The sequence below is a fragment of the Bacillus rossius genome, chromosome 13 (genome assembly GCF_032445375.1).
Source record: "Bacillus rossius redtenbacheri isolate Brsri chromosome 13, Brsri_v3, whole genome shotgun sequence".
NCBI classification, from domain to species: Eukaryota; Metazoa; Arthropoda; class Insecta; order Phasmatodea; family Bacillidae; genus Bacillus; species Bacillus rossius.
In genome coordinates, this window is record NC_086340.1 from 7728515 (window position 1) to 7751264 (window position 22750).

The 22750-nt window shown below is 40.4% G+C and overlaps 1 protein-coding gene across 1 annotated transcript; it reads left to right on the forward strand.

Annotated features, from left to right (window-relative positions):
- The first annotated feature begins 4479 nt into the window (after positions 1-4479).
- LOC134538185 (cell division cycle protein 16 homolog) lies at positions 4480-21586 on the forward strand. Its single transcript, XM_063379250.1, has 12 exons — positions 4480-4604; positions 4793-4945; positions 7842-7991; positions 8632-8797; positions 10779-11013; positions 12166-12245; positions 12367-12456; positions 13589-13745; positions 15695-15847; positions 16753-16912; positions 18564-18756; positions 20480-21586. Exons 1-12 carry the CDS (start codon positions 4509-4511, stop codon positions 20662-20664), a joined length of 1818 nt encoding a protein of 605 aa, XP_063235320.1. The 5' UTR covers positions 4480-4508; the 3' UTR covers positions 20665-21586.
- The last annotated feature ends 1164 nt before the right edge of the window (positions 21587-22750 follow it).

Here is a 22750-nt window from a genome sequence, read left to right on the forward strand (position 1 = left end):
ACAGAGGAGCGGAGGCCCCCTGGCCCCAAATTATTTTACAAATAAAATGAACAATTTTCTTTCAGTCGAGTTTTCCAATAAATTATTTATTGTGAAATCAAGTAGATTCTCTTAGTATTTAAAAAAAACATACATAAATATAATTGGAGACAAGAAATATATCAAATTTAATTTTAGTGTTAATGAATATTTCTGTTAATATTTAACAAAAATATACCTAATCATTTATGTACAAAGTACTGTAGGTAAAGGTAAAACGGCGAAAAAAGAATATCAAAGGAAAAGATGTTTACTAGTGTTTACGTGTCGGAATTTGAAAGATATTTTTTTCCGAAGTCTCTATTGTGGGGGCCACCTTCCTTCCACACATACAACAAAGGTGCATGCGCTCCTGGTGAATACAACCCAGGTGTGGCCCTCCGTTTGTGGGGGCCCCGTGGATTTCGCCCCGGTTGCCCTCCCTTAAATCCGACCCTGGTTAGGGGCGTGCATATTTCGCGAAAAGATTCCGAGACTAGCTGAAAAGTTAAAACATTGTAGCATCGTCTGCGTTTCGTGATTGGGTGAGTTTCTTTCAGGTGCATGTCTGCTGTTAGAACACCAATCACAGTAATTCAGTTCGGAAGTAAACGCGTCCTAAGTGGCTCGGTAAAATAAGGCACCGACTTCTCTCGCAGACGACCGCCAATCACAAGGAAGAAACACCTGATGTGGATATACAATGTTGCAGTCTAATAGGTATTTTCTTTTCGCGAAAAATGCTTGCCCTTGCCGATCGTGCATCTTCGGGGTTTTTTTTTTTTTTTGTTCATTGTAAATGTGTTGATAAAAGAATACCTACTAATGGTCAATTAGGTGAGGCTAACTACATTGTAAATACTTTAAAACATTGTGGACGGTTGATTTGGTTAGGATAGCTGCATTAAAAATACGGAAAAAGAAAAGCGAGAATGAACTTCGGGGAACTTCGGGTTTTGGCTCTCTCGTCTGTGAGAAGAAGGCTTATCCCCTCCCAGTCGCGCACAGAGACTAGACAAAGTTACAGATGGAGCATAAACACAGTTTGTTGGTATCTCTGCTGAAGCCAGGGGACGTAAGGGAGAAACAGGTCGCCGCCATATTGTGACATGAAGAAAATCGCATTTTCTTATAAGTGATGTACTATGTATGGTGGTGGAAAAGTACATGAATATTAAACAAATAAAGACTGTTGACTCAAGAAAAATGATGTGTACAACAGTATGTAGTAAACTACATTTCTATATATGATATATAAACAAATGGCCGCCATCTTCTTACGTGAACAAACAGGCCACAGTGCTCAGAGCTTATGCTCCATCTGTAACTTTCTCTAATCTCTGGTCGCGCGCGGGACAGCTGTCGTCCGAGCGGCAACCGTGACATTACATGCATCACTGCGAGGCCCTTGGGCGCTTTCAAGAAACTCCACCCGGGGCTCTAGTGCTTAAAAACTGGGTCACGTGCAATAACGAAATATCCAACAAGCACATAAATAAAAGGGGGGTTCAAACCTCACACAATTATGTGCTTTAACTTTTTTTAAACATATTCATATTTCTGTGATTAATAGTTCTAATATTGTGAGAAATAAAGAATTTAAAATGAAAAACAGTACCAATTGGTATCGAACCCGAGCCGGTAGATCGCTAGGCCATGCACTTGAACACTCCACATGCCCCTGACTGGACTCGACTTTTAAATAAATACTCTTGAAATATCACTTCAACTTAAGTAACAAATTCGGGGTAGAAAAAAATAGAGGCATTGTACAGATTAGCATTTTTCAAGCATCCAAACGAATGAAAAAATAGTATCTGGAAAAAAAATTTAAAAAAAAATTTAAACGGAATCAGGATTAATATCACATTTTATACGATACTCTCATTTAATACAATGTTAATTATGTGTTCAACTACTGTTAGCGCAGGCTGCCACGAGTTTCACTAAACCAACGCATAATTAAGATAATTTTCAAGGCCTCTATATTACTGTGGCCACAACAATAGTCTGCATTTTATAGGCAGTGTTTAAATCATATTATCTTTTAACAGGAACATTTATTTTAATGTTTTGTTGGTTTCAGATATTTTGATTACAAATTTGATGTTTATCTAATTTATGTTTGCATCAATTTAAGTCTGTTTTCATAAACTGCTGTAATTGGCGTCTGTTGGCTTGGGCCACAGCCGGCCAATCAGATTATTTATTTAAATTATTTGCAGAATTTTAAAATGTTCTGAAAGTAACTTTCTTCTGGGACTAAATGCCGTCACCCACGAGTCTTAAATAGTGTGTTAACACAAAATACCATATGAAGTCTAGATCTCTTTAGAAATCAGAACTTAAAATTACCGTACTGCATTTAATTATTTCTAAGCTTAGTGCAGTGTTTTAAGCTAGGCCAAATTTTACAAAGAGTTGTGAGCTAGGAGTGTATAACCTATACTGATACACAGTAAGTGTTGTGATTCAAGTGTATTCTGAGTACCTACTGAAACATATATTTACGTATTGACTAAGAACAGACTGTTGATTAACACCGATTTAGAATTGTTCATGCCTAAAAGGGCATAAATATCAGGTTAATTATACTTTCCTGTCCAGACGTCCAGGGATAATGACATTTACGAGAGAAAAAAACCTACCTATACTTTTAACTGAAAATAATAATCTGAAAAACATTGATATCAGATCAGAAACACGTGCGTTTATGAAATCTAGCGAATGTCGGGGTAGTAAAGTGTAATAACTGCTGGTATAGCTGTGTTTTGTTAAATCAAATCAATTATTTATTTAATTTATAATTCATTGTTAATCTCATGAGTGTTTATGTGTCAAAGTGTAATCTGAATAAATTACACCCATTCGAGTGTTCTGTTCATTATTTAAGACACACATATAAAATTTCCTATTAATAAAATTGATATTTGCTTTGTGATTTACATAAGAACCTTGTCCATAATCGTATTGAAATAATATTTTCTGTGCCACTTATTACACAAATAGTGAATGCTTTCAACTTATATTTTAATGACTTTAAAAGAATATATATTTTTTTTCTTTCTGTGTATCAATACATCTCATACCATGGTGTGAAAAACAGTGACCATACCAGGCATCCAAGATTAAAATATTAATTATCCATAACACCTCCGTGCCTCTGGGTTAAAGATCGGATCACAGCCCTGTCCTCAGAGCGCCGCGGCTTTGGGAATGACGTCACTTCCACTCTGTGCGTGCGAGAGCAGTGCCCCGGCGAGACACTCCATAAACGCGCCGCTATTATCGCTTATGGTTCTGTTCTATGGTGTGTTATAATCTCTTTTGTCGATTTTTTTTTTATCGCGTGAATGAGTGTTGTTTTGTATCTGACGTGTGCACAGGCCAAAACACGTGGACTAACACAACTAGCCTGCACCGCACTTCTCTCCAGCGCGGGAGACGTCCCTCGGCAGCTACACGGGCCGGACGGTCCACCCCTGCCTTCCTGCAGGAAGCTGCTCTACTTGAGAGAGCTGGCGCCGGGAAAAACAAGAAAACGGCTGAGAGACGTCCGCCATGTCTCAAAGCATCCTATGGAGACGGGTACGCGACAATACAGGGGTGTAGCCAGGGGGGGTTTTAGGGGTTCAAACCTCCCCTTAGCACCAAATCTTTAATTAATTTCTTATTCATCACTCAAACAAATTTCATATTAAAATTAATAAAAATTTTACCATTACAATATTTAAATATAAGTACCGGAAACTGCTAAAATAGCACTATTTTACACCTTAAAAACCAAATTTTCCGGGACCCCCCGCTTTAATACGGCGGGGGCCATGCTTCTTAACACCCCCAATACACAAATCCTGGCTACGCCACTGCGACAATATACACAAATTGACATCCCAATATTGTATAGAAAGTAGAGGTGTAAGGTACTGGAATGCCAGGATCAACGAAGGTTAAATTGATTTGACTTTTAATAAATTGTTAGCTAGTTGGCTTCAACTTCAGTACCTACACCCACTCCTTAGACTAATACCTCCATGCCTAAAACCATTAGGTAAATGTTGAGGTAAGAATTAAGGGAGTTGGTGTGTACAATCTTTGCCATGTAAATACTTGAAGTCAAAATGAGAGCATCACTCCACTTCTCTTTCCTATTATCACAGCAAAAAAGTTTTGATTAAAATAAATTTTAATGCTAATTTAATGCAAATATTTTGGTATTGTATTTATTTAGTAATATTCACTACAGATAGCTTCTTTACGATTCTTCTTAACGAGTTATTTTCAAGTTATTAACCAAATCAATAGTATTTAAGTCTTTATACAGTTGTGATTTGTTTTGCTATACAATTGCTAACCAGTTGACTTCAACTTCAGAATAGTAACCCACTCCATAGACAAATACCTCCATGGAGATAAACTAACATTTCCATACGTTTTAGAGTCTTCTTAATTGTTTATACTATTGTCATCTATGATATTATGATCACGTTATGGCGGGAGAGGTTGACAGCGAGATGAAAGTTGTAGGAGAACCGTCTGTAAATATTGATGTGTACCGAGAACTTGTGAAAACGTACATTGATCTTGTTAGTTCCTTACTGTTTCTTAGTTAACATTTTTTTAAAGTTTATTATGTAATTTATTTGAGTGCATTTAACTGTTTTTTTGTGTACTTACTGTGCATTATTTACATGCTTTACTCGTCAGTAAAACAGTTAAGGAATCATTAATTTCTTACGGTAAAAATAGTTGTGGCTATGTTTTTATTTTTTAGCATTTATACAGTGCTGCCCTCTTCTGGTCCGACAAAGTGGTATCACTGAGCAATGGAGACCCGAAGGATGTGTTTTGGATGGCTCAGTGCATGTTTCACACGAAGCAGTACCACCGCGCTGCCCACGTAATATGCAGCAGAGGTCTCGAAAAAGTCAGTGTAATTTATGATTTCAACAGTTTTTTTTTTTTAACCCCTGCTTATGTACGAATAATTCTATAGGGTAATGGGTTTTAACTTAAAATTTTTGAGGATATTGAAATAATATACACTGTAATATTCTTACAGCGTGGAGTTTCCGTGAAGTAGTAATAAAATACTGAAAATACTTTTTTTTTTTTCAAACACTGAAAACAGCGTTTCTGAATTCCTACAGGTTTCTGAGAAATCACTGTAAATAACTCACAGCACAATGTGTGTGTATTGATGCTGCAGCTGGCATTTTTCGCTTTTCTGTGTGGGTCTGTGTGTGTAGGTATATGATAAATCGCGAGAATTGTTGATTACGTTAGGTTAGCTACATTAAGAGGTAAAAGTTCCGTATCACATATCCAGATTAATCCCTTGATCCTGATGGCATGATCCAGTACACTTTTATCCTGTTTTAATTAGGTACGTCAACAGATTCTGGACTTAAGAAAAACTTGTGATATAAAAATTAATTATGATCACAAGTTGAATAAAAAAACAAAATTCCACAAGACCTGACATTAACATGTTAGCATTGTGATAAATTTGTTATGTTCAGGATCTGTTGAAGTGTACTTAATTAATGAGCAAGCATCATGTACCACAAGATCAATTATACAGCATCATGCCATTAGGATTAAGGGATTAACTTAGATACATAATGTAGAACAATTACCCATTGAAAATACTTCAAAACAATTTGGATGGTTGGTTGGGTTAGTATAGCTACATTAAAAATACTGTAAAAAAAATTTTTACAGTTGCTTAGGAATTACATACCAATTTAAGATGTACATATACTGACCAAACCAACTGTTTACATGATTTCACAATATTTTTTATGTATCTTCAATAACCCACCCAACCATACACATTGTTTCAAAGTATTTTTAATGTAGCTAACCTAACATAAGCAACCATTTTCTCAATTTAACTAAAATTTTCCATATAATATACACACACAGACCCTCATGGGAAAGGAAAAAATGACTGTGGCACCATCAGTGTATTATTATAATCTATTAACAGTGATTTCTGAGAAACCAATAGGAATATAGAAACACTGTTGTCAAGGTAAACATAGGAACGTTTCTAGTGTCCACAAAAAGTATTTTCTGCAATTTATTATTATTTCACAAAAAAACAGCACTGTGTGTTCTGAATTCAATCTAATAAGAAGTGAAAAATCAAAGCAGAATAGGCTACAACTTTTCAATCCATTTGAATGGTTTGTTACAAAATAGCAGTAGTCATTTAATTTTTTTAATTACAAAATTAAAGTAAGTTTTGCTTAAATGCTGTTTAGTTTCGTCAATTAACTACAATTCATTGCTATCCAGTAAATTTGCTTGCACTTAGGTGTTATGTGGAGCACGTCCATGCTTTTATGTTTTATCGCAGTTCACCATAAAATCTTGTCCTCGCCTATAAAAACCTTGTGTAATACAAAAATCTTTTAAGTAATGCCTGCTTTTCAAAAGTTTAGAGTTATATGTAAATGAGTATAAGTTTGGGGGATTTATGTAGTTTAAGACCTTGTGGAAGTGGCCAGCATTGTGTGGTTGTCACGTCAGCAACTTATGTCCTTGCCGGCACACGAGAGCTTTGCTCCTCACCTATTGTGCGTTGTTTTTTAGAACACTGACACGTCGCTTTTTAGCGCTGCAGGGTTAGCTAGGGTTCAAGAAGTGAGATGGTCACACCGGGCCGAGATTAGGCCTGCGATAACTTTCGTAGTCGTTTCCAAGTATGTATATATGAAATGCGTTATTCAAACAGCCCTACTGGCACTTGTGAGCAAGGTCCTAGGTTTGACCCTCTGGTAGAATAGAGCCTCCAGCGAGTAGACTTGTACAGGGCTGATTATGCAGAAGATCAGCAAAGTAAATCGGAAGCTCCCGGGCAATACCTGTCGTATTCGTTGAAAGACAGCACGATCAACTCTCGAGAAACACGCCAGGCAGGCGGCAAGAGCGGAAATTCTATCACCCCTTTTCCTGCCCTTGTTTCTGCGTTTTCTTGTTACTGTTGTTCAAAGCTTAGACAAGTCACATGAATCTATTATTAGCATATGATATACGTTATACTATTATGCCGTGAGTAAAACATTCTTCTCCGCTCTTGCTTTGTTAATGAGCCGCTCACGTAAAAAAAAAATAAAAGAAGAGAGACAAAAAATAAACACTCAAACGATTATATTCTTCACAAGTTACCTTACCCAAGCTCCCTTATCCCACCTGCCCCCTGCGGTCCAGTTTGGGGAACTACACATAACTTAGAAACACACAACTTAGAACAGTCATAACTTAGATCCCTCAAAAAAATCCACGTAACTTAGAAATGTCATAAGTTTGAATGATCATAATATTTAGAAACACACAACTTAGAAAGTCATAACTTAAAACCATCACAACTTAGAAAGTCATAACTTAAAACCATCACAACTTAGAAACACATGACTTAGAACTGTCATAACTTAGAAACACACAATGCAGAACCACACAACTTAGAAATGTTATAACTTAGAAAGTCATAACTTATAACTATTACAACTTAGAACTGGCATAACTTAGAAACATGTAACTTAGAAACATGCAATGCAGAACCACACAACTTAGATACACACAATGCAGAACCACCCAACTTAGAAACACGCAACGCAGAACCACACAACTTAGAAACACGCAACTTAGAAACACGCAATGCAAAACCACACAACTTAGAATCATCATAACTTAGAACAAGCATAACTTAGAAGATTCTATCTTGTGTGTTTCTAAGTTGTGACAGTACCCCTCCAGTTTGACGCCGGTGGTGTTGGAGCAGTGCCCGGGCGAGCGGCGGGTGTGTTTGCCCCCAGACGCACATGGACTGCCAGTACATCGCGGTGCGCAGCTTGCTGGAGGCACGCGAGCTCGGCACGGCCCTGCAGATACTCGGCGAGAATGAGCTGGGATCCCGCGACGCCTCGGCCTCCGGGGGCGTCCCGCCAGGCGCCGGCGCCAGCACGGTAACCGACCGCCCCGTTCGTGCCGAGCCGGCCCGTCGCATCTGCTTGTCAGTGACACTGTCCAACTTGTTAAAACATTGGGTTGTAGTGACATAATAAAAAAATTTAATAATACTTTGTTACTAGAAAATTTGGCCCTAATTATGACAACATAAGTGGTAAACTGTTAACTGAACCATACTCGTATTTAAGCAAAATACTTCTGGTAAATTTTCTCATCACCCTGATCAATCTGTGGGGGAAAAAAAATTAAAAAGAACACGCAAGTGTAAAATCAGAAATTGCCTTGTTGGAAAGACCATTAGTGAGAAAGATCTCCTATCCCTTCATTAAAAAGATATCCCCAGATTGTTTGAGTGTTGGCGAGACGTGGTTGCGAGGCCCTGACTCGCAGGTGGTAGTGTTTTCCTGACCCGCGGGTGGTAGTGTTTCCCTGACGCGCGGGTGGCAGTGTTTCCCTTACACGTGGGTGGTTGCGTGGTCCCTGACACACGGGTGGTTGCATGGTCCCTGACGCGCAGGTGGTTGTGAGGCCCTGACGTGCGGGTGGTTGCGTGGCCCTGAAACACGGGTGGTTGCAAGGCCCTGACGTGCGGGTGGTTGCGCGGCCCTGACGCGCGGTTGGTTGCGCGGCCGGCAGGTGCAGCTGCGCGGGGCCCTGCTGCTCCTCAAGGGCCGGGTGCTGGAAGGCCTGGAGAACCGGGGGATCGCCGTGGACTACTACCGCCAGGCCCTGCGCGCCGATGTGCACTGCTACGAGGCCTTCGAGGCGCTCGTGCAGCACCAGATGCTGTCCGCGCAGGAAGGTAGGACTCTGCGCGGCTCCCAAGAGCTCCCATCAGCGATGGGTCCAATTCCCTATCCTCACAAATCCCAATTCCAAAGAGAGTTCTTTGAATGTACCCCTCGAATCTGAATCTAGGTCTCAAGAGTCCAGAATAATATAAGTTACAAATAATTAAAAATATCAACTATTCCATCAAAACATTTAACCTTTTAAATCAGTGTTTCACAAACTAAGTTTCCAGAATTAATACTTATCTTAGTAGATATTTTTGTATGATTACATGTTAAAAGTTCCAATATTATGAGGATAGATATGTAGAGAAAAACCAATAAACACTAATATTTTTCTTTGAATCTTGTTCTTAATGTTGAATCCTTTGATTACCAAGGAATTGATGGTATTTGAGGATTTGGTTGTCCCATCTCTAGTTTGAATATTCACAGTTTTAGTCGCAGGTAAACTTTTGCATTTAATATTGAATATTGCTGATAAAGTAATAGGCAGATGATGGTCAAGACATTTCAAGTGAGACTTCATTATAAGGTATCTGGAAGAAAAAAACTGTGTGGTACTTAGTAAAGAAAATACTTTATGCTAAACTATAACTAAATGTAAAATACTTCAAGGGATTTGAAAATGTGTACGTAATAGTGAGAAAACCCATAAATTGGGTACTTTTAACAAGGTATCATTGTAGTCGACTTTCTCCTTGTAGAATTCAGGTTCTGTCTCTCAAACCTTTTTTTTTCTCGTCATTACTTTTATGTAAGGAACATTTATGAAATTTAAACTCCATACCTCCTTTGCAAGACCGGTGACCTCTCCATCATCTCGTAGATATAAGGTTTGTTTGACTGGAGGTCTCTCGTGCTCCTCGGGAGTTGAAAGAGTTGGGAGCAAGTTGACCTGAGGGCAAAAAGAGTCGGTAACTTTTAATACACGAAGAAAACGCGATTTGTTGTAAAACAATGATGGCGGAAAATATAGCAGACATCGTGGGAAATTTGTTTGGAAATGGAAGATTCATCTGAAGATGAAGTAGCTATTGATTTACCATATATTAGACTACAAATTATGAGAGAGCTTGATGAAGGTAAAAAAATATATAAATATTGCTTTTTGACTTTAAACCGCCTGTGGTATGCATAAGCTAACCTGTACTAGGAAACTATTGCAAATCTTTTGATTGTTAAATAAAGGACGCTGAATAAGTTATATTGTAATGTTTTTCCGCTTCAATGTCGTGATCTATTATAATATTACCGTCATCACCAAATGTAGCATGATAACATATTGACTCCATCGTCAAAGTCGCGCCAAAGCAACCAGCAGACGACTTGCCCTCGCAACTCTTCCTCGAGAGGAGGAGCATCGAGAGCATGACCTGAGTGACCTGAGAGCAACTTGCCCCCGCGAGTGAAACCACCATCCGCCATACTGCTTCCGAGAGTTGACAGGTCAAAAAGAGACCTCGAGTCAAACAAACCTCGTGATACCTATACATTTGTTTTTATTAAATAAGTATTAAAATTAGATATCATGAAAGTATTTGGTTGTAAGTAGAAAAAATCTAGTTTTAATTATTTTCATAGGTTATATTATATAATTCCACTCGGCCCTTTGTTCAGCACTAAATAAATTTTTAAATTATTTACCTCATGAGTTATTCCAATATTATTCAAGAATTTTTGTCTCTTGTCACCGAATAATTCTAAACTCCAGACATTTTAGTAGTCTTTACATCTCTATAAATGAATTTAAATTGTGGATGTGAACATTATAATGTTTCAGACGCCAGTTGCTGTGTAAAAAAAAAAAGTACTGCTCTTCACGTGAAAATAACTTCAAAAAAATTTTTTTTTGTGTCGTGCCCAGAAATGGCGGCGAATCTGATATTGTCGACTTGCTAGCCTCGAGATTCACTTCTGGGTCTGGGCTCGTGATGTATGTTGTGCCTGTGAGTTGATGGAAGGTGAGTTTGTTCGTCGGTTGCCCTCCAGAGACGGAGCTGCTCGACTCGCTGCCCGTGGGCGAGCAGTGCTCCGCGATGGGGGGGCAGCTGCTCCGCTTCCTGTACCAGAGCAAGCTGAAGAAGTACCACGCCCCGGGGGAGCTGCCCTGCCTGCCCCAGAGCCCGCTCGCCCCGCTGCGAGACAACCTGGACGTGCAGGTGTGCCGCGCCGAGCGGCACTACTACAACTGCAACTACCAGCGCTGCCTGCAGATCACGGAGGAGTGAGTCCCGCCCCCTTCCCCCCCCCCACCCCTCAGAGCATCATCGACGTCTCTCCAAGTGTCTCGCGGTCTCCCGCTCATCTGGCGGGAACGCTCGGAAATTGAGGACGGCAGAACGTGGCACCTGGCATTTTGAGAATGGTCTGAATTACACGGGCGTAAAACTTCACTACTTATTATCATCCCAGAAAATGACAAACTTAAAATGTTTAACAGTATTTTAAAAAAAAAAAAATTACTAAAAACATCTATTTGAAAAAAACTGTCACTTATTGCAGCGCTCCTAAAAAATGTTCGCTTGGGCCGTTGATGATCGTCGCTAACGTTGTTCATGGCCCTTCACTTTACAGCACTTGCCCAAATAACATTGTTTTCCGCGCACATTCAAATAATTGAACCGCGGGTAGTTCTGTAAAGTTACATATATTCTTCAACTTGATTGTTCTGTCCGTGAACACAGCAATTTCACAGGCATATTCTTAGAAGAAAGGCAGAACTCGCTGAGCCTTAAAAGTTTCTCTTTCTCCACAATATTGTACAAAATCCGTCAGCAGCCAACAGAATGAATTTAATGTACATCCGTTGCAATATCACATTAAATTACCATTTTAACTTTTATCAGTTTGTTGCAAGAATTTGGTACCAGTCTGTTCAGGGCTAAAGTACGTCGCTGCCCGATTCCAAAGCACAGCAATATCCAAGGCACTATAATTCGTCTTCCGAATTTGCAAGTTTTCGCTCTTGGCAGCTTACAGTTAACGTGTGTCGACAACCTTGCTTTATTCAGCGACTCTGAAGTCCAGTGGCTGGGGCTTCACGCCGTGTTCGCCGGGTGCAAGCAACTCGGCCCACCGCTATCGTTGTCGGGCGAAATCGCAATTCCGCCGCCGTCTGTCGTTCCCGCGGCACCGCAGTTGATCGCCGCTCGTTTTGTTTCATGCTCGGTCTTCTGAGAAGTTCGGGTTCGTTCTGAAAACAACCAAAAAATAGATTGGCAACCGCATGTGAAAACAACAAAAAAATAAAATAAAGGGATATTATATAAAACTGCAAAAAAAAAAAAATTAACCTGACCGTTAAAATTAGCAGAATTGAAATATAAATTTTAATGAAAGTTTCAGGTGTGACTTGTTTGTGTCCGCGCGGTTGCAGGGTGCTGAAGAAGGACCCGTACCACAGCGAGTGCCTGCCCGTGCACATCGGCTGCCTCGTGGAGCTCAAGAAGTCGATAAGTGAGTGCAGCCGCGAGTTTCCCCCCTCTCCCCCGTCGTCCTGCGGGGCGGTGCCTCAGGTGTTGTTTGTACCTCCCGTGGGTCGTCAAGTTGCGGGAAACCGTGGCTCGTGGTGTTGCAGAGCTGTTCTACCTCGCGCACAAGCTGGTGGACCACTACCCGGAGATGGCGGTCTCGTGGTTCGCCGTCGGCTGCTACTACTACGTCATAGGTCGGTGGGCGCGCCATGTCCCCTTAAACCATCCTTCTTCATTATACCTGTATAATCTTTTCAGATATTCAAACAGAACTTCCATATTGATACATAACATTACTATTTTGTGACTCAGAAATTACTGTACGTGAATTTTATTACAATGTTTAATTCTAAAACTCAAATATGATATTCATATAGATGTATTTTAAATATACTATTTGGACATATCATTAATACTATGAACTCATTTTAATGGGAGTGTTGTCTTGATTGAAATGATTGTGCACAAATACACTTCCATAGGTTGGTAAACCAATTTTTTGTATTAAAATGTGCTCTCATGGGAAGAAGAAAAAAAGTATTTGGTTAGTGCTCTGTTTTCCTGGAACAAATTAGAGCATTACTTTGAGGGGTGGATGAATTGTGTGCACCGGCCTATGAGCACAAGGAGAGCTTGTGTGTACCGAGAGCCTGTGAACTGGAGGAGAGCTTGATTGTACCGGGAGCCTGAGAGTGTGAGTAGTGCTTGTGTGAACCGGGAGTATATGATCACAAGGAGATCTTGTGTGTACCGGCAGCATGTGAGCGCGAATAGAGCTTGTGTATACTGGGAGCCTGTAAGAGCGAGGAGAGCTTGTGTGTACCGGGAGCCTGTGAGCGCGAGAAGAGCTTGTGTGTACCAGGAGCCTGTGAGAGTGAGCAGAGCTATTGTGTACCAGGTGTCTGAGCGCGAGGAGAGCTTTTGTGTACCGGAAGCCTGTGAGCGCAAGGAGAGCTTGTGTGTACCGGAAGCCTGTGAGCGCGAGGAGAGCTAGTGTGTACCGGGAGCCTGTGAGCGCGAGAAGAGCTTGTGTGTACCAGGAGCCTGTGAGAGTGAGCAGAGCTATTGTGTACCAGGTGTCTGTGAGCGCGAGGAGAGCTTGTGTGTACCGGAAGCCTGTGAGCGCAAGGAGAGCTTGTGTGTACCGGAAGCCTGTGAGCGCGAGGAGAGCTAGTGTGTACTGGGAGCCTGTGAGCGCGAGTAGAGCTTGTGAGTACCGAGAGCCTGTGAGCGCGAGGATAGCTTGTTTGTACCGGGAGCCTATGAGCGGGAGTAGAGCCTGTGTGTACCGGGAGTCCGTGAGCGCGAGGGAGTGTGGTGTTGCAGGCAAGAGCGACCCCGCCCGCCGGTACCTCGCCAAGGCCACGGCCGTGGACAAGCTGTTCGGGCCGGCGTGGCTCGCCTACGGACACTCCTTCGCCGCAGAGAACGAGCACGACCAGGCCATGGCCGCCTACTTCAAGGCCTCCCAGCTCATGAAGGGGTCAGTTCCTCCACGGGCGTCTCCAGCGTCCATCCCGCCCGTCTACGAGGCGTCTCACCCTTAGTACTGCTCGGCGACATTATACATTTGCATCTCGCTTATTAATCACATTGCTTACTTATACTAAAAGAAAAAATTTTATATGTCATCGTAAATTAAATAAATGTTATTTTTTTTTATCTTTCATTCTTTTTTATAACTTTATAATTAGTGTTAGAGACAGTGTCATTACATATGTACAATCTCTAAATGATTCACGCAATGGTGAATTTTGTTTTAATAATATTTCGTGGGCATAAACCATAGCAGATTTGCAAATTTTGTCATAAAAAATAATTCAAGAAAGCAAATTTGTAATAAAAATGAAAATATAAACCCGCAGAGAACTAATCTTGAACACCTTTGTCAAACAGATAAACAGAATAATGTACTTAAACGGGTATTATGTAAACGCAACGAAAACAGCTCAAACGAACACATTCAAACTTAATTTTCGGACAGCACAAGAAAAATTAAAAATTTTTTAACTTATTAATTTATGTGTATCAAGTTGAGTGTCAAGAAATTGCATACATTTATCTTGTTTGTTAAAACTGGAAATACGTAATTTTTAAAAATTTTGTCATTTTTATTATGAATAGTACAAATGTACCTAATATGAATTGCAGACGACTATTGAACTAGGGAACTCTGATTCCAGTATTATCAAATAAATATTTACAGTACAATTTATAATTATAGCAATTACAAACAAAAAATTAATATAAAAGGACTCTACCTACAGATAGCATCAATAATTTAATACAATTTTCTGGACATATGCCATTGCAGTTTTGGACTGCTTGTCAAGAAAAGAAAATTCATGAATGCAAAATAAGAACTAAAAATGAAATATAAACCCACAGAGAGGGAGACTAAATTTGCTGATGTCGAACAGATGAACCCAATGGTGAAACTAAAACAGGTGTTATGGACAAGCGACAGCACAGGCAAACACATTCAAACGTAAAATATCAGGCAGCACAAGAATTCTGTGGAAGGAATTTATTCATGAAAAATTAAAAAGCTACAGACGAACACTGTGGGCTAACAGTGATGAGACAGTCTTAATAAGAACATTTAAATTCATATAGACAACAAACCTGGAAAACGTAGCACACATACGAACATGATGAAAATAAACAGTTACGTATTATGGACAACGCTACTAGGTTTCACTGTGTTCATCGATGCTGTTGTGTTGGGCATACATACATAGTACCTGTATTAGTTTCATTTTTTGGTTAACATCTGTTTGATATCAGCTCATTTTAGCGTTTTCTCTTTTGGTTTATGTTTTAATTTTTATTTATTATTTTGCATCCTTGAGTTTTTTTCTGTGATAAACAGTTAAAAAAAATTGGTTGTCTGTAAAGTCGGTTTTCGGACGATAGTTTAACGTGACAACGTCATAACAAAACATTGATGAAATGATTAACTACTTTTATGAATAAAATTGAATCATTTTTATTTTAATAATAAAATAATAAATACTTGAAATTATACAAGTAATCAGATTTTTAAAATGCAAGAATAATTTCCGAAATCGTTCTTGTAATAAGCAATGAAAACCACGTTAACTTTTCACTTCACTTTATAAACAGTCAACGAAACAGTTCACATGTAGATGTAAGTTGTGTGCTGCCGCCGTCTTTCTTCTGTCTTTCGGACGCACAGGCCAATCGAGTGGAAGAGAGATAGATGCGGCGCGAGCGTAACGGGACACTTTTTCGTACGTGCAGCCGGTGTTCATCGATTTATTAGACGTCGTCACGTCAAAATGCAATGGTGTGTGTGTTCCAAACAATTGTGTTGAATGAAAACGTTCTTCTTTGCGTGGATCGGTTAGGGAAAGCGGAAGTGGGTCTTGTGGAGCGTCGCCCAGGCAGGGTGGGGGGTGGTTGTCGCAGGTGCCACCTGCCTCTGCTTTACATCGGGCTGGAGTACGGCCTCACCAACAACGTCAAGCTGGCGGACAAGTTCTTCCAGCAGGCCCTCAGCATCGCGCCGCACGACCCCTTCGTCATCCACGAGATGGGTGTCATCGCCTTCCAGAACCAAAAGTACGTGGGCGCACGCAGCGAGAGCACGCCTCGGTCCGATCGCTGGCCTGCCGCCCGCGGACTCTTCTCTCCGCGTGGTCATTTACTGACTTAGACGTCCGGCCAAGGAGTAACAGATTCAATATTGACTTTCATATTAAGTATTTTTTGGTGTCTAATTGCTTTAAGGATAAATTAATTTTTATAGCACACACAATAAAATTAACAGAACTCAACAAAACTGGATTATCATTTATCAGACTTCACTGTCAAGTATTACAGATTTCCCCACAGTCGTTTACGGATTTAGGCGTCCAGACGAGGAGTTACAGATCTTTGTGTATTTATTATGTCAGAAATATTGTCCTTCAGCTTTTTACGTACATGATAAATCTCGTGATTTTTGGTTGGCTGTTGACTGCATATCCGACACAATAATTTCATTATAATCCAGTTTTGTTGGATACAGTTAATTTTATTATGAGTGCTATAAAAATAAATTTATCCTTAAAGAGATTCAAAAATCCAAGCATTGAATGATTGCACATCAAAGATAAGTAATTAATAGGGTAAGACGCAATTTAGACGCAAAATACTTAATATGAAAGTCAATATTGTTACTTATTTAGTTGTTTTTAGACCACTGTATTGTGTGTTTATTATTTTCTAGGGTCTAGTGTTTGGTGTAAACTCTATCGAGTTTTTTTTTTATAAAAACCGTGGTTTAAATCAGCCAACCCTGTTATCAACTTCATCAATTTTTCTTATTGTTTGTAAAGTCAGTCGCGCTCGAAAACAAAAAAAAAAAAAATCCGGAGGCGCGCGCTAGTCACGGGAAGGAGCCCTGATGCCTCGTAGTGACGGTGCCGTGCGCTCTGTGTGATCGTGGACCGGAGGGGGTTAAACGTCGTGCGTGGTGCGTGCAGCTACGAGCTGGCGGAGAAGCACTTCCTGGCGGCGCTGGGCGTCGTGGAGGGCGTGAAGGAGCCGGTGCTGGCCGAGAAGTGGGAGGCGCTGCTCAACAACCTGGGCCACGCCTGCCGCAAGCTGCGCAAGTACCCGCAGGCCCTGGAGTACCACCGCCAGGTACCCGTTCGCTCCGCCCCGCCCGCCTCGACTTCAGCTCTGCGTGGTTTACCTGACATTTCCCTGGTCACGGCTCGGTTTTCGTAAACGCCGTTTCGTTGTGGACATGGGCACAGCATTCGCCGTATGTCCAGGGGCGCAACAACAAGGAGGGGGGGGGGGGCAAGGGTATTTTGCCCCCCCCCCCCCCCCCCCCTCCTTCTGAAACCTTGAAGTGGGGGGAAACGGGGGCAAAAAAAGTGCTGTGTAATCAATTTTTAGATAATAAAACTGCTTCAATAGCACCATTTTCCACCTTGAAATACAAATTTTCCCGGGGGAGGACCCCCGGATCCCCCCCCCCCCCCACCCCCCGCTTCTATAAGGGGGACACGTGATTCTTTATAAAAAAAAGGTACATTGCCTCCCCTTTGGAAATTTAGTTGTTGCGTCCCTGCGTATGTCTACAGGTCACGAAAAGTAATGAAACTGAACGACAGGTTCAGGAAAGTCACGCGACAAACAGCAATGATGCCGGAAACCAAGAAACATTTAACAGGGTTCTTGTGCCTCCTTAATATCCTTTAAAAAAAAAAAAACCTTTATTTGTTTTTTAAACGAGTAAGGGGCTTTAGAAATACTCAAATTTTCACTAAGAATCTTTAAAAACCTCAGTAAAGATTGATAGTGTGCAAGTGATGGATAAACGCTGGTAATATAATTTTCTGTTGTTTCCGACTTGGCAACAAACAAAATGCTTTGTGCAGTACCTAAAAATTGACAAGTTTTGGGCCATGTGATTAGATTTTGTATACAAAAATTGTTTTAAAATTATGTAGTTTGAAATCAAATTAAATTTTAGGGCTATAAATTTCAGATAGAAGCTATTCTTGAATTAGATATGTGTTCCAGAGATAATTATTGACTGTTGGGGCTTATCTGTAAGAATTGAACTACAAAAAAAGTTATTTTTTGTTCATTAACGATTTAACTGTTATTTTCGAAATATTACAAATAGTTTCCTACCCCTTGATAGTGGCGAATGCAACAAAGTAGAGGGGTCCGTAAATTTATTATTATTTTATTTTTTTAGAGGCCTTGCTTTGATTTACAGTTGCAAGTGGATAATAACTCCGTGAATCGTAAAATATTTTGTATTGCATTTTCCCACGTTTAATTTTGGTAATGTATGGACATTTAAGTTTTAAAAAATATTTTGTTATAAGGTTCTCAAAAAGCCGTGGAATTGGTTGGGCAAATACGGTGCATGCCTGATACTTAGAGGTGTATGAAATTCGCAATTGCGATAAATGCTAAATAGATACGAAATTTTTCAATTACCGCGATTATTTGCGATACTTCAACATTTATAAAATAATACATAATTTCAAAACATGCAACTGAAATCCCCAAAAAACTGCGAACTCCATTTTAAAATTCACTCTGTCATTACTTAATACGTACCTATGTGCGTTGTACATATGCTTCAATTATTTACAACAACAAAATCAACAAAAAATAAATGCGAGTTAAACAGATTTTTTGTAAATGCTACGAAGTGCTCAAAATCACAAAATGGAAAATGCTAAAAATCACATAGTAGATGCTATAATTTAAATTTTTAAATGCTCTTCTCATACACCTCTACTGATGCTGTAACGTGTCCCGCCAGGCCCTGGTGCTGTCGCCGCTCAACCCCTCCACGTACTCCGCCATGGGCTACGTGCACTCGCTGCAGGGGGACACCTCGCAGGCCGTGGACCTGTTCCACAAGGCCCTGGGCATCCGTCGGGACGACACCTTCAGCACCACCATGCTGGGCTACGTGGTGGAGCAGCTGGTCGACTCTTCCCCGGCCTTCCCAGGTACGCCGGCCGACCGGTTGGGGGGCGGCCCCAGGGCAGTCGCTCGCGGCCCCTTGGTTGCTTGTGCCGCTCGTTGTGTAACTTGACTTTCTTTAAAACTAAACCTTAATTTTCTAGCCACTCAAGTTGACAATTGTCACTTTCTGTGTGATTAAAATACATACTTCTGTTTCGCACGTATTCCACTATCTTTAATCTGTTTTAATTCAAAGTCTCAAGAAATAGTTCCATCGATCTTTCAAAAGATCAGGTTTACTTTCATCACTCGAAAAGAAACTTTAATGCTGGTTAAGCCTGGGCGCCAAGGAAAAACTTGATAAGTAAACACTAAGCGCAGATCAAAACTACTGTTGGACCTTAAACTCAAAGAAATGATGTATAAAAGTATAGTTTGACTGTATATTCTACAAACCAATGACAACTAGATATCAGCATATGCTATCCAGAGTTAACGGTCCTTCACGAAATTAATAATAGTAGTGCTCTTTCTTTATAATTCTTGCACAAACCATGTGTAGAAGTATTTGTAGTCTCTGTCAAATGAGAAAAAACTTCTTGTTCGCCAGAAGTTAGAATTCAACTGAAATATTCCAAATAGAATGTACCTCTTTGGTTGCTCTCACTCCCAGACAGTTGTTTTTAAGTGAAATAATAAAAGTAAAATTTAAAAAAAAATTGTATGGATACAGTAAATTTCAATATAACAAGCATGTTTATACAATCATTGGGACCCCGCGCCTATCTGAGTCCTGCGTCTATTGGGGCCCTGCACCTATCAGGGTTCCATGCCTATCAGCCCCTTGCCTATCGGGAATGCTCCGCGTCTATTTGAACATCATGCCTATTATTCTCATTTCATATTTACTCCAATCTAAGATGCCATTGATTGTGAGAAACACTTCTTTTAGTCCTTTCGTTTCTGAAAAATGAAAAAAAAATTATAATTTAATTTAATATTCGAGTTAAAATGCAAATCAGTTCTTAATATAAAAAAAAATTGTGTAACATCTGGAACCACTACCTACCTCACTGAATACTGCATCATGCTTTACATTCCCCATTCCCCCCCCAGTGACAAAGCGATACGCTAGGGGGAAAGAGGGATATGTGAGGATATATCCGCCCCAACCCCGAAATCCTAAACAAATCTATTATTCCTACCAACAAATGGGAAGAAATTGAAAGTGAACAGCAGGCAAAGAGGTTCTGCCCCCCCCCCCCCCCCCCCCATCAGGGGCGTAACCAAGGTGGGGGGGGGGGGTAGGGGTTCAAACCCCCCCCTTCCCTTAGCACCAAAATCTTTAATTAATTTCTTATTCATCACTCAAACAAATTTCATATTAAAATTAATAAAATTTTTACCATTACAATATTTAAATTTAAGTACTGAAAACTGCTTAAATAGCACTATTTTACACCTTAAAATCCAAATTTTCCCGGACCCCCCGCCCCCCGTTTTAATACGGGAGGGGGCATGCTGCTTAACACCCCCCATACACAAATCCTGGCTACGCCACTGTCCCCCATCCAAATGAAATTCTTTGTACGATGGAACTCGGCAATTTTGGTGAAATTGCCTGTAGATGCAGGATGTCATCAGTTAGGCTGCACCCCGTTCCCAGTACTGAAAGTCCGTCTAAAAATTTGAGTAAATTTGTTAGTTTTTTTGTATTGTGCAGTTTGTCATCGTAGCTCATCATCCTGGGGGTTGGGGTGTCGGCAGGGGCCCCGGAGAAGTTGCCCATGATCGTGGAGCTGGACCTGTCCTCGGATCAGCCCCGCGCGGTGACCCCGGACGTCCAGCCAGTCCCCGCCACGGTGTCCACCGCGTCCGCCGACACGGACTCTTCCTCGCAGTCCGTGCTGATGAGCCTCGATGCGGATCCGTCGGACTCCGCCGTATCTTAGCGCCCTTCCCCTCCGTGACCGGGGGGGGGGGGGGGGGGGGGGGAGCTAGCGAGTGCACGCTGTGAGACGGGACAGTTCTCCAGATCGAACAGGCAAAAAAAATAATTTATAAGGTCTTTTGTTTCTCCTCGTAATTTATAAATTACTGTATTTACCTGAACATAATGCAAGGGTTTTTTTTTACCGAAACTGCGGAAACTAGAAGTGGGGGGGGGGGGGGGGTCTCGTTATAATTGCAAACTTGCTTTTTGCCACCGGGAACAGCTTAGTTTAAGAGCTACACGCTCTGCCTGTAAACTGCATCACTTACGCCACTTTAGTCCGGGGCTTGCTGGACCTCAGCATGAGTGAGACAGATGAGTGATGCAGGGTGAAGGAGAGAGCAAATGGGAGTTAGCCACTGGGTTCCTTCTGTTTCTCTTCACTGCGGCTACTGGCGACCTCCCAGACAACAACCGTATATCACACTACATTCTTTTCTTTCAGAACAGCCACTGCCTTTGAACTACAATCATAAAAAAAAAATTGTTTTTCTAACTGCAGCTGGGTGTTTCAAAAGAGACCATGTACATCCTCTACTGACAGAAGTGGCACTCAGAAAGGGTCTAGTAAATATGGAAAAAATTTAATAGTTCAAATAATTTTCAAGTGCTATTTACTTGAATTGCCATTTCCAATCCATGGTATTTTTTCAATAAGTCACAATAAAATTTTGGGGTTGCATTATATCCAGAGTCACATTATTTTCGGGTAAATACGGTAAATGTCTCCAAGATTCCAAGATTGTGTTTATGAAAATATTTAAGATGCTTATGTTTATGTTCGGTGATGTACATTTCCATCGTGCGAGTAATTCGCCTTTGAAATAAAATAATTGTTCTGTAGAAATGTATAAATAAAAAAATTTTTAAGGAAAAAAAAAGATGTGTCTGTAGAGCTCATGAAGCATTGCTGTGTTTATAAGGAGCATTTATATAGCTACACTGTTACTTTGGGCTTTACTGCCATTGCAGGTGTTTTTTTGACAGTGTTGTGCACTGCATGTCACCAACGGTAGATCGGGGGGGGGGGGGGGGGGGGGGGGAGAGTGCCTACTTGACCCCTCTGCTTTTCCCCTTCCTTTTACTTCAAGCTTGGATGGAGAGGTAATTTATGTTAAATTAGTTTATTAGTTAATTTTATGACATTTATAATTTTTTTGCATAATTAATTTCACTATGACAATAGACACACATTAATTATCAGTGGTGTCATTTAAGTGTACATGTAGCAGCGCTTCCAGCTATTACTGATTTCACTTTATTATTACCGATTAAAACATCCCGTTACAAAATAATGTAGTGAATTAATTTATTACAGAAACAGAGTTACTTGATGATATTTTTGAAATGATGTATGTATCAGCGTTCTGTTAAATAAATTTCGGTATTTTCTTAAGAAAGTAAAACTTTTCGTGAAGTAATTTACATAATTAAATCTTTGAAAGAATATTTTAGCTTTTTAAAATAACAAGTACCTGGCAAACCTGTGTAATTTTTAAATTATTTGTCGGAGGTGTTAGCTTGTCATTGTATAGGAGTGAGTGGTAATTTTTTGTGGAGCGTAAAGGTTATGACTTTTTTTTTTTGCTTGTTTTCAGGAACATTGCAGAATTTAATTTGCAGGGGGAGGGGGGTGGAATTTGAGAATCTGTTTACTCAGTATTTGACTCATCTTACTCAAAAGTCTGCTAACCCATGCTATAGATGGTGGAGAAATGAAGGTAAAGGTTAAATAAAAGTCCCTTGAGTGCTTTCAAGAATCTGTTCTGGCTCTTTTCACGTCCAAACATGTCACTGAAAATGCACGTTTTAGCCATTTTCATTCAGGTAAAATACAGTTTAAAATTAAAATATGGAAACAGAACTACTCATCCGTCCTCAGCGTAATCTTAAATGCATTTTTTTGCAAACAGACGCCACACTGATATCGTGAGCAATTTACAAATGGCTCGTTTTCTTCTGCAGTGGTGCACACTGTGTGTGCGTGTGGGCAGGCAGGGGCCCTAAACAAGTGCTCACTGAGTGCAAGAATGCACGTGAACTTC

Coding starts and splice junctions, on each gene's coding strand:
- LOC134538185 (XM_063379250.1), top strand. CDS start 4,509: ATGGCGGGAGAGGTTGACAGCGAGATGAAAGTTGTAGGAGAACCGTCT. Junction 7,992..8,631: donor CAGGCGCCGGCGCCAGCACG/GTAACCGACCGC, acceptor CGCGGCCGGCAG/GTGCAGCTGCGCGGGGCCCT. Junction 12,457..13,588: donor CTGCTACTACTACGTCATAG/GTCGGTGGGCGC, acceptor GTGGTGTTGCAG/GCAAGAGCGACCCCGCCCGC.